The sequence below is a fragment of the Nerophis ophidion genome, linkage group LG18, assembly GCF_033978795.1.
Source record: "Nerophis ophidion isolate RoL-2023_Sa linkage group LG18, RoL_Noph_v1.0, whole genome shotgun sequence".
In the NCBI taxonomy this organism is placed as follows: Eukaryota; Metazoa; Chordata; class Actinopteri; order Syngnathiformes; family Syngnathidae; genus Nerophis; species Nerophis ophidion.
In genome coordinates, this window is record NC_084628.1 from 41,414,611 (window position 1) to 41,427,007 (window position 12,397).

The 12,397-nt window shown below is 42.1% G+C and overlaps 1 protein-coding gene across 2 annotated transcripts in view; it reads right to left on the reverse strand.

The window, feature by feature from the left end:
• Positions 1-84: 84 nt before the first annotated feature.
• Positions 85-12,397, reverse strand: part of wdr81 (WD repeat domain 81) — a 45,964-nt gene continuing 33,651 nt past the window's right edge. For both annotated transcript variants that reach the window (XM_061878125.1, XM_061878124.1), the window contains one exon: positions 85-1,627. In XM_061878125.1, coding sequence (XP_061734109.1) covers positions 1,301-1,627 — 327 coding nt within the window. In that variant the 3' untranslated portion in view covers positions 85-1,300. The remainder of the gene's footprint in view (positions 1,628-12,397) is intronic.

Here is a 12,397-nt window from a genome sequence, read left to right on the forward strand (position 1 = left end):
ACAAGAGAGGACTTTGTTCAATAGGATTCAAGCTGAGTGGGAAACTGGGAATATTGAATAACAACTGCACACACACACAGCAAATGGGAGACATTTTCTTTATTTATCCTAATGATAAAGGTTATCATTGACCGCTAAAATGGTCGAATGGAACGCTTAAAACATCGCTGATCAGAGCTGGATTATTGAGCAGTTGCTGAGGAAAATGAAAAAAGTTAAAAACATTATTGTGAGCGTTGAGCAAATCATCAGAAATGCATGAAACACACAGCTCAAAGGAACATACAAATCATGACTAAAGTCAAACCCGGGCCACATGTTAGCGTGAAAACCCCTTTGTGCATTTTCTGTACAATTATTGACCCTTAATGAACAATTTGTGTATTTTCATAGAAATGTTAAAAGTACAAAAACGGTTGACCTTGGCATTGACTGACCTTATGCTCCGAGTTCAATGTCGCTACAGCTCAGGGCTGCTAAACTGCTCAACATTGTTCGGAAATTGCAAAAACAATAACAATCAGCATAAAATGTTGATGCATCTCCACTTTTTAGGGATGCACCAAAGCACCCTGGAAAGCTTAGCTTTTATTTTTCTAACAAAAAATACAATTTAACCACAAGTTCTGCATAGTTTTGTCAGTGCATTGGACACGGGCGTAGGGAAATAAAAGATGGCGTTGCTGGATTTTTTTTTTTTTGGTGTTGGTTACGTTTTTTTTACATAAGTGAATACACGCCTCACATTTTAGCAACCATTTGATCAGATATTCTTAGGGGACATAGACATAAATGCCAGCACTGGTCCAACATGTACTATGACACTGAAGCAACAAGAAGTCCTCCCCATAGAACTCAGGAGCCCACACACACTGGAAGGTGATGCAAATAAGTCTACAGACCTGAGCACCTGTGAGGCATCCTCAAGCAGAAGGTGTAGGACGTCACCATTGAGGAGGATTCCAGTAACAACCTGTCGAGCGCTGATGAGTTCCAAGCTCCAGAGGGTTAAGGCAGTGCTACATGACATTGGTGCTTACACTAAACATTGACACCATATAAAAAAATATATACAATTGTTGCTGAAATGTGAATTGTGTACTTATTTTGGGTGAAACACTGCATATACATCTATTTGGATAGAGACTACAAAAGAAGCAGGTCTGTTGTTTTTCTTTCCTGAGCTAGTTTGGTTGATGTGTTGTGAGCAGAACATAGCAGGTCCAAAAGTAGTTGTTTTTACAAATGTACACGACTTACTGTGCATGAGCATTTTCAAATGTAGGTGGGCGGCTCATGATCAGGCCAGCAAACGGACGGCGCCGTTGTCCGAGCCCAGCAGCAGGAGCCTCTTGGTCGGCAGCACGGCCAGGCTGGTCAGGGTTCCCCGGAAGTTCTCGGAGCTCAGCTTGGTGCTGCTCACGGGGCTCAGTGAGATGTCCGGCGCCGAGTAGATGCCGATCTTATTGGCCATGGTTCCGGTCACGATCTCCGCGCCGTAAAAGTCGAAGGCGTGAATGGGGTCGGACGGTGACTTGTACTGGCGGAGGGGTTTCTGCTCCGGATCTTTCCACACGGCGAGGGTGTAGTCCGAGGACGAACTGACGATCAGGTTTCCCTCTCCGGCCTAAAAAAGGCAAACATACATATGTTTGTGAAATAAGCAATGAGAAGGATTGACCTATACTTTTTAGATACAGGGTGATCTGTAAAAAAACAACCCATCCATCCATCCATCCATTTTCTTCTGTAGCAGCCTAAGCAGGGAAGCCCAGACTTCCCTCTCCCCAGTTACTCTTCCCGGGGCATCCCAAGGCGTTCCCAGGCCAGCCGGGAGACATAGTCTTCCCAACGTGTCCTGGGTCTTCCCTACGGCCTCCTTCTGGTCGGACGGGCCCGAAACACCTCCCTAGGGAGGCGTTCAGGTGGCATCCTGACCAGATGCCCAAACCACCTCATCTGGCTCCTCTCCATGTGGAAGTAAAGCAGTGGCTTCACTTTGAGCTTCTCACCCTATCTCTAAGGGAGACCCCCAGCACCCGGCGGAGGAAACTGAATGTACCCGTGATCTTGTCCTTTCTGTCATAACCCAAAGCTCATGACCATAGGTGAGGATGGGAACGTAGATCGACCGGTGATACGTCTCCTTGGACGTATCATCGCTCATCCATGCGGACTGGACACTGGCCGAGAGTGGAGTCGGCTGTCTTGGTTGCTTTGTTGGGTCTGCTCCTGTCTCTGGCCATCCTCCCTCCACCCCAGCGGACGATCGCGTGGAACACCACAGAGGCCACCACAGTGGATATGTTTCTTTTACTTTTTATTCATAGCTGTATGTAGAAGTGTCTGGTTGTATCTGCTGCTTTAATGTCTTTAATGTCCTATGTGTTCTTTGATGTTTCCCTCTTACACACATGTAAGAGGGATGTGTACTATGGCTATGAGTTGTTGTTTTTTTCCCCTTGGCCTCAGTCTGCACCCCCTCTCCAGGGCCCAGGCTAAGACCGATTTTTTTATTTTATTTTAATCTTCTATCCCCCCCTTGTTTACCTGTATCTCATCTTTTTTTTGTAAGGGGCGCTGGAAGCCGGCAGACCCGTCAGTGATCCTGTTCTGTCTCCCTTTAATGTTTGTCTGATATTGAATGGGATTGTGCTGAAAATTTTAATTTTCCTGAAGGAACTCTCCTGACGGAATAAATAAAGTACTATCTAAATCTAAATCTAAATTGAGAGCTTTGCCTTCTGGCTCAGCTCCTTCTTCACCACAACGAAACGATACAGCGTCCGCATTACTGAAGACACCGCACCGATCCACCTGTCCATCTCACCATCCACTCTTCCCCCACTCGTGAACAAGACTCCGAGGTACTTGAACTCCTCCAACTGGGGCAGGGTCTCCTCCCCAACCTGGAGATGGCACTTTGCCCTTTTCCAGGCGAGAACCATGGACTCGGACATGGAGGCGCTGATTTAAAAACACAACCCAAAACTTTTAATATTGTAAATTTGCTTAGAAAATGGTACTTGTCTTTTTCAGGGTATAGAAGTTGACTTTGTCCATGACAAATGGAAACAAGAGTCTTCCCTAACATGTCTTGGTCAACCATGGAAAATACATGTTACGTGGAGGCCTATTTCTCCAACTAATTATACACTGTTCATAGAGAGTTTCAGTGTCCTTGTACTCGGTCAAAAAGCAGAACCCTGGACTAGGTTTGGAAGTTCAAAAGTATTTGACTGTGCACGATGTTCATTCAAAACTCCCAAAAGAGGAATGTGTAGGAGTAATTGCCAATGTTGCACAATGTAGCATATCTTTGGAAAGAACATGACTTTTATATAAAGCGACCAAGATCACTTAAACTTTGGAGAATCATACATGGACTGACATACTCAGTGGCCTAGTGGTTCGAGTGTCCGCCCTGAGATGGGTAGGTTGTGAGTTCAAACCCCGGGCGGATCATACCAAAGACTATAAAAATGGGAGCCATTACATCCTTGCTTGGCACTCAGCATCAAGGCTTTGAATTGGGGGTTAAATCACCTTCTCCAAGTCCACAAAGCACATGTAGACTGGAGTTTGCCCAACCAGTCTACATGTGCTTTGTGGACTTGGAGAAGGCATTCGACCGTGTCCCTCGGGAAGTCCTATGGGGAGTGCTCAGAGAGTATGGGGTATCGGACTGTCTTATTGTGGCGGTCCGTTCCCTGTATGATCAGTGCCAGAGCTTGGTCCGCATTGCCGGCAGTAAGTCGAACACATTTCCAGTGAGGGTTGGACTCCGCCAAGGCTGTCCTTTGTCACCGATTCTGTTCATAACTTTTATGGACAGAATTTGTAGGCGCAGTCAAGGCGTTGAGGGGTTCCGGTTTGGTGGCCGCGGGATTAGGTCTCTGCTTTTTGCAGATGATGTGGTCCTGATGGCTTCATCTGGCCGGGATCTTCAGCTCTCACTGGATTGTGTGAAGCGACCGGAATGAGAATCAGCACCTCCAAGTCCGAGTCCATGGTTCTCGCCCGGAAAAGGGTGGAATGCCATCTCCGGGTTGGGGAGGAGACCCTGCCCCAAGTGGAGGAGTTCAAGTACCTAGGAGTCTTGTTCACGAGTGGGGGAAGAGTGGATCGTGAGATCGACAGGCGGATCGGTGCGGCGTCTTCAGTAATGCGGACGTTGTACCGATCCGTTGTGGTGAAGAAGGAGCTGAGCCGGAAGGCAAAGCTCTCAATTTACCGGTCGATCTACGTTCCCATCCTCACCTATGGTCATGAGCTTTGGGTCATGACCGAAAGGATAAGATCACGGGTACAAGCGGCCGAAATGAGTTTCCTCCGCCGTGTGGCGGGTCTCTCCCTTAGAGATAGGGTGAGAAGCTCTGCCATCCGGGAGGAACTCAAAGTAAAGCCACTGCTCCTTCACATCGAGAGGAGCCAGATGAGGTGGTTCGGGCATCTGGTCAGGATGCCACCCGAACGCCTCCCTAGGGAGGTGTTTAGGGCACGTCCAACCGGTAGGAGGCCACGGGGAAGACCCAGGACACGTTGGGAAGACTATGTCTCCCGGCTGGCCTGTTGAACGCCTCGGGATCCCCCGGGAAGAGCTAGACGAAGTGGCTGGGGAGAGGGAAGTCTGGGTTTCCCTGCTTAGGCTGTTGCCCCCGCGACCCGACCTCGGATAAGCGGAAGATGATGGACGGATGGATGGATCACCAAAAATAATTCCCGGGCACAGCCACCGCTGCTGCTCACTGCTCCCCTCACCTCCCAGGGGGTGGAACAAGGGGGTGGGTCAAATGCAGAGGACACATTTCACCACACCTAGTGTGTGAGTGTGTGACAATCATTGCTACTTTAACTTTAAGTTCTACAAATTTAAGTTGCTGGACCTTTGTAGGGGTTGATAACATTATTTTTGGTTCCAAAAGATATATTTGGTGCATGAACACAAGCATAGCAGGTGAAACTGGGCTTTAGTCAAGGTTGAGGGACTTCATGAAAAGTTCCAGCATTTACCCAAAACCTTCAGCTGTCAAATAGGAAACTGAGAGACTTTCACCTTGGGCATACATTGCACAGGTGCCAAATCCAAGGCCACTTCATTTTATTTGGCCTCTAAATCCTGGAAATAATATTCACCAATATCAATGTCTTACTAAATGTATTCTTTCTATTTTGGCAGAAAAAATATATATACTCCATGTAATCGCACAGTTTATTAACTTGAATATTGCTTAATTATGTAAAAATATATTATCAAACATTCAAACCATTTTTGAATGGAAATAAATACTACTAATAATTATTTCAAAGCAAGTTATCCATCAAACTGTGCAATGTAAAAGTAGCAATAGATTTCATGGTCAAATTGTGAAATAGACCGTATTTTTCAGACTATAAGTCGCAGGTTTTTTTTCATAGTTTGGCCAGGAGTGCGACTTATGTGTGAAAGTATTAACACATCACTGTAAAATATCAAATAATATTATTTAGCTCATTCACGTAAGAGACTAGACGTATAAGATTTCATGGGATTTATGGATTAGGAGTGAGAGATAGTTTGGTAAAGGTATAGCATATTCTATATGTTATAGTTATTTGAATGACTCTTACCATAATATGTTAGGTTAACATAGCAGTTGCTTATTTATGCCTCATATAACCTACACTTATTCAGCCTGTTGTTTACTATTCTTTATTTATTTGAAATTGCCTTTCAAATGTCTATTCTTGGTGTTGGATTATGTTTTTTTCCTTCTTTATTATGCATTTTCGTCAGGTGCGACTTATACTCCGGAGCGACTTATACTCCGAAAAATACGGTACTGTGTTTTTTTTTACAGCATTTTTCGCTAAATGAAAAAAAGTGTACTTTTTTTTACTGTAATAAACTGTGATGCTGTTTTTGGTATTGGATTATGTTTTTTTCCTTCTTTATTATGCATTTTCGGCAGGTGCGACTTATACTCCGGAGCGACTTATACTCCGAAAAATACGGTACTGTGGTTTTTTTTACAGCATTTTTCGCTAGATGAAAAAAAAGTGTACTTTTTTTACTGTAATAAACTGTGATGCTGTTTTTGGCATTTACAGTAATACACCGGAAAATATACAGTTGGTGATTTGCAGTAAAAACAAACAAAACTGCCAAATTTTTACAGTAAAAATGCATTTTTTTAAAAATTTACAGTAATCCAATCAATCAATCCAATCCACTTTATTTATATTATGTGACTGGGCCGGCACGCTATTTCTATGTTGGAAAAGCGGACGTGACGACAGGTTGTAGAGGACGCTAAAGGCAGTGCCTTTAAGGCACACCCCCAATATTGTCGTCCGGGTGGAAATCGGGACATATTCGGATGAATGGTTGCCCCGGAAGATTTTCGGGGGGCGGGGTACTGAAATTTGGCAGTCTCCAGGTTTGGCAAGTTTGAGTTTTAGCGGTGAATGCGGTGTTACAGCGGCACCGCCGTCATATAATACCTGCGGCCCAGCTCTAATGTTACCGTATTTTTCGGACTATAAGTCACAGTTTTTTTCAATGTTTGGCTGGGGGTGCGACTTATACTCAGGAGCGACTTAAGTGTGAAATTATTAACACATTCCCGTAAAATATCAAATAATATTATTTATCTCATTCACGTAAGAGACTAGACGTATAAGATTTCATGGGATTTATGGATTAGAAGTGAGAGATAGTTTGGTAAAGGTATAGCATGTTCTATATGTTCTAGTTGTTTGAATGACTCTTACCATAATATGTTAGGTTAACATAGCAGTTGCTTATTTATGCCTCATATAACCTACACTTATTCAGCCTGTTCTTCACTATTCTTTATTTATTTTAAATTGCCATTCAAATGTCTATTCTTGCTGTTGGATTTTATCGAATAAATTTCCCCCAAAACGCGACTTATACTCCAGTGCGACTTATATATGTTGTTTTTTCTTCTTTATTATGCATTTTCGGCAGATGCGACTTATGCTTTTTTTCTTCCTTATTGTGCATTTTTGGCAGGTGCGACTTATACTCCGAAGCGACTTATATTCAGAAAAAAACGGTACTGTGTTTTTTTTTCGCTAAATGAAAAAAAACTGTACTTTTTTTACTGTAATAAACTGTGAAGCCGTTTTTGGCATTTGAAGTATTACACCGGAAAATATACAGTTGCTGATTTTCAGTAAAAAAAAAAAAAAAAAAGCCAAATTTTTACTCTAAAAATGCACTTTTTTAAAAAATTTACAGTAAAAAAAAACAAATGTAAATTTTACAGTTAAATTATGGCAACTGAGCTGCCTTTTTTACCATAAAAACAGCAGTACTGTTTTTCCATTTACAGTAAGATACACTAAATTTTAAGGTGAAATTATTAAACTTAACATTTTTTTTTACATTTCAGTAAAAAAATAAAAATCGAATAAAATGCATACAAAAATTGTGTAATAATAATTTTAACTATTAAAAGTAGGCGGGGTTGGGGTGTATATTGTAGCGTACCGGAAGACTTAGTGCTGCAAGTGGTATGGGTATTTGTTGTGCTGTGTTCAACTTGTGTTACGGTGCAAATGTTCTCCTGAAATGTGTTTGTCATTCTTGTTTGATGTGGCTTCAGAGTGTGGCGCATATTTGTAACAGTGTTAAAGTTGTTTACACAGCTGTTGACCAAGTATGTCTGCATTCACTTGTGTGTGTGAGAAGCCGTAGATATTATGTGATTGGGCCGGCACGCCCCGAATATTGTTTTCTGTGTGGAAATCGGGAGAAATTCGTGAGAATGGTTGTCCCGGGAGATTTTCGGGAGGGGCACTGAAATTCGGGAGTCTCCCGGGAAAATGGGGAGGGTTGGCAAGTATGACTGGGAGACGCGACTGCTCTGTACTTCTTCCGATGTCCGTGTACCACTCCGTACAGCGGCCTTTAAAAAAGTCATACATTTTACTTTTTGAAACAGATACTGATAATTTCCAATATTACATTTCAAAGCATTTATCGATTGATAAAATTGTCAGTCCGATATTATCGGACATCTCTACTTATTAATAAATCCATATAACAGGTATAATTTTTATTTATATTATTCAAATATTTAAATGACTCATATTTGTAAAAATAGTAAAAAAAAATGCTTTCTTTACAAAAGATTTTATGTTCGAGTCTTTTACTTGTTTTAAGTGTTTTGGTCCTAAATGATGACAGTAAGATATTACAGCTTGTTGCTGAGATGTGACGACCTATATTGAGTAAAACATGCTTGAAAGTAGAATATCAAGTGTTGCAAAGCTGTGTCATCAACACTCACAAGTATAAAAATACTTTTTTAAAGTAATCTTTTCTTATTTCAAGCATGTAAAAAAAAAAAAAAAAAATCATGACTTTGACACAATTGTGCCTCATATTTAAAACAGATGACAGCCAAATGGACTTTGCTGTTTTATTTTCAATGAAACAACAGAAGATATTTACTCATAAAGTAGTGCACTTGTTATGAGTGAGAATATACTTATTTTAAGGTGTTTGTGGGTTCATTGAGGTTAGCTAATTTTACTTGTTTTTGAAAGTCTTGACAAGCAAGATGTTCTATTGACAGATCGTTTTGCTTAGTTCTAAGTAGAAGCCTTTAAGTCTCACCTTTAAACTCATCTGTATACTCTAGCCTTTAAATAGACCTCCTTTTTAGACCAGTTGATCTGCCGCTTCTTTTCTTTCTCCTATGTCCCCCCCTCCCTTGTGGAGGGGGTCCGGTCCGATGACCATGGATGAAGTACTGGCTGTCCAGAGTCGAGACCCAGGATGGACCGCTCGCCTGTATCGATTGGGGACATCTCTACACTGCTGATCCGCCTCCGCTTGAGATGGTCTCCTGTGGACGGGACTCTCGCTGCTGTCTTGGATCCGCTTTGGACTGAACTCTCGCGGCTGTGTTGGAGCCACTATGGATTGAACTTTCACAGTATCATGTTAGACCCGCTCGACATCCATTGCTTTCGGTCCCCTAGAGGGGGGGGGGGGGGGGGGGCCCACATCTGAGGTCCTCTCCAAGGTTTCTCATAGTCAGCATTGTCACTGGCGTCCCGTTGGATGTGAATTCTCCCTGCCCACTGGGTGTGAGTTTTCCTTGCCCTTTTGTGGGTTCTTCCGAGGATGTTGTAGTCGTAATGATTTGTGCAGTCCTTTGAGACATTTGTGATTTGGGGCTATATAAATAAACATTGATTGATAATAAAATACCCCTCATTTTTGTATTTTTTTTCTTTTTGCAGTGCGTGTTGACAATAAACTAATACCTTAACCACTTCAAAAGAATCAATTTGGCACTTTTATGGCTTCAAATTTAAACAAAGTATAAATAAATTATTTTATTGATTCAAAAAATGAATTGCTTTAACTGAAACGTGTGTACAGCATCTTATACATTATGCTTTTATTAAAATTTGCACACCTACCTCGAATAATTTTCTGTGTTTAAAAGTAGACGTGCCTAATACTTCGCATGTTCTCATTCACCTTATCAACAATACAAAAGTTGTTCCTGTTCTCTAATCAAGGACTAAAACTAGCTGGTTTAAGTTTTTTCTTTCAAAACTTTTTCTTGAATTTGTTTTTATACAGCCCTTGAAAAACAACATTTTTTTCTTAAAACAATTAAGTAATCTGACTTAAGACGAAAGAGCCCCACTCCTTGCAGTGGTGAGTACGAGTAGCACGAGAGTGCCAACGGGCGGATGGTTCTAATGAGTAACCCGTGTCTATATTTGCAGTAACCTGGGCCTTTTAAACGGCAGGCACAATCCTTGACCTCATTTGGGGTTAAATAAAGTTTGCTCATCCTTTTGGTCTGTTGACAACAGATTGCCCGGGTACAACTTTCAACACCCTCCTTGCATCCGCACCTCGACCTTCGCGTCCAAAATAAAAGCGGGCCTGGTCACGTGACCAAATCTGTGTATAAATGTGTACACATAATGAACCCTCAAAAATCATTAAACACACCCCAAAAAAAAAAAAAAAAAAAAAAAATTATTGTGCTGGTTTATGCGTCCCAGATACGATATTTGTCCACATTAACACATTTCACAGTACAATAGCAGCCAAAACAAAACAATCTTACTAATGACAACAGAAAAGTAATTTTGGCCTGAATACAAGACTCACTGTGGGACACAAAGACCTCCAGCCCACGCGTAGTTCAAACAGTTCTACATTGGACATACAGTACACATGTTCAAAGAAAGGAGTTGCAAAAACACACACGAGTTATATGATGTTTATTACAGGATTTATTTACTATTTCCTACCTCCATCTTCTACTGCTTGCCCGCTACTTTAATGTTTCATTCACTTAAAAGGGAATTACCCTTTTTTTGTATATTTTGGCCATAATTCACAAACCTTGTGAGTGATAAAAACACATATGTAATCCTATTTTTTTTTAAATGCATTCTAATTTTTAAATAAACAGAAATAAAAGTCTGATTACCGTATTTTCTGCACTATAAGGCGCACCTAAAAACCTCCAATTTTCTCAAAAGCTGACAGCGCACCTTATAATCCGGTGCGCCTTATATATGGAACAATATTTAGCCACAACAGGTCTCGCAACTACGGTAAGCAGCCACTGACTTCATTTTCGCCTGTAGAAGAAGAAGCGCGCAGTGCATGCTGGGATATATGACTGTGTTTATGTAAAGACCCCAAAATGGCTCCTATTAAGAGACACACTTACGACGCAGAGTTTAAACCAGGGGTCTTATTTTGCGGCCCCCACCTTAATATGAAAGTTGAATGTTAGTACAGCCCGCAAATTTTATATTGGGTCCAAAATGAACTCTTTCAGCGTTATGGGTTGCCTACCCCTGCCTTAGTGGAAAAGCGGCAAATGAGTGAAAGTGACAGAGACGTTGCCATGGAGACGAGGGTTTTCTTACGCAACACCTTCCATCCATTTTCTACCGCTTATTCCCTTTTTTGGGGCCGCGGGGGGTGCTGGCGCCTATCTCAGCTACAATCGGGCGGAAGGCGGGGTACACCCTGGACAAGTCGCCACTTCATCGCAGGGCCAACGCGACACCTGTCCGTCAGTAATAACAGTCCCCAATAACCTGGACCAATTTAAAACGTTATTTGTTATTTTTGTTGTTTAATTTGCATTGCCTCACACGATGAAGACTACATACATTTCTATATGACGCCGGATAACACTCCGGGAGCGGTCACTTTTTTGCGCTCGCTATCCCGGTACTTTCCCGGCTATTATCCACCGACTGCGGAACGACACACATTGCGGATATAACATCATTCTCCGTGTGTGGGGTAAATACAAATATATCCCACAACCCCAAACATGTCTTTTTTCAAAATCTGCAGTGAAGGGAAAGGTTAGTGATGAGCAAAGACAATTCCAGGAAAAGTGGGAGATGCAATATTTCTTTGTTGAGCACAGGGGCACCGTGAGGTGTCTTATTTGCACAGAGAAAGTTGCGGTGCACAAGGAATACAACTTGAAATGTCATTATACAACTAGACACAATGAGGAGTATGCACAATTTTTTTTAAAGAAATATTTTCTCGCGGGCCAGACTCTGCATCCAGTGGCCCCCAAGTAAATTGAGTTTGAGACCCCTGGTTTAAAGTCAAGGCGATCAGTAAAACACTGGAATAGAGCAGCAGCCAGAGAATTGAACATTATCGACTCAACGGTGCGGAAGTGGAGGAAGCAACACGATGACCTGCGCCAAGTAAAGAAGACTAAACAGAGTTTCCCAGGGAAGAAAGCGAGATGGCGACAGTTGGAGGACAAACTGGAACAGTGTGTTGTTGAACAGAGAGCAGCAAGTAGAAGTGTCAGTGAAGTGTCCAATGGAGGCAACAGCACTAGAAAGCGAACTTAACATTAATGAATTTTAATGTGGTGATTCTTGGTGCTTTCGGCTTATGAAAAGACGTAATCTCTCCATCCGCACACAAACTACTGTTTCACAGCAACTGCCAAAAGACTACCAAGAAAAACTGGCCACTTTTCGCGCATATTGCAAAAACCAGATTACTGAAAAAAAAGATCCGGCCAGAGCACATCATCAACATGGACCAGGTTCCACTCACCTTTGATATTCCTGTGAACCGCACTGTGGATAAAATGGGGGCAAGTACATTAAAAATGTTCACACCACAGGGAATGACAAGTCGTCCTTCACTCTAGTTCTCGCTTGCCAGGCTAATGGCCAGAAACTTCCACCCATTGTTATTTTCAAGAGGAAGACCTTGCCAAAAGTAAACTTTCCAGTCGGCGTCGTCATCAAAGCTAACTCAAAGGGATGGATGAAGAAAAGATGAGCGAGTGGTTGAGAGATATTTACGTGGCTTTTTTCACACAGCTCCGTCCCTATTGATCTACAACTT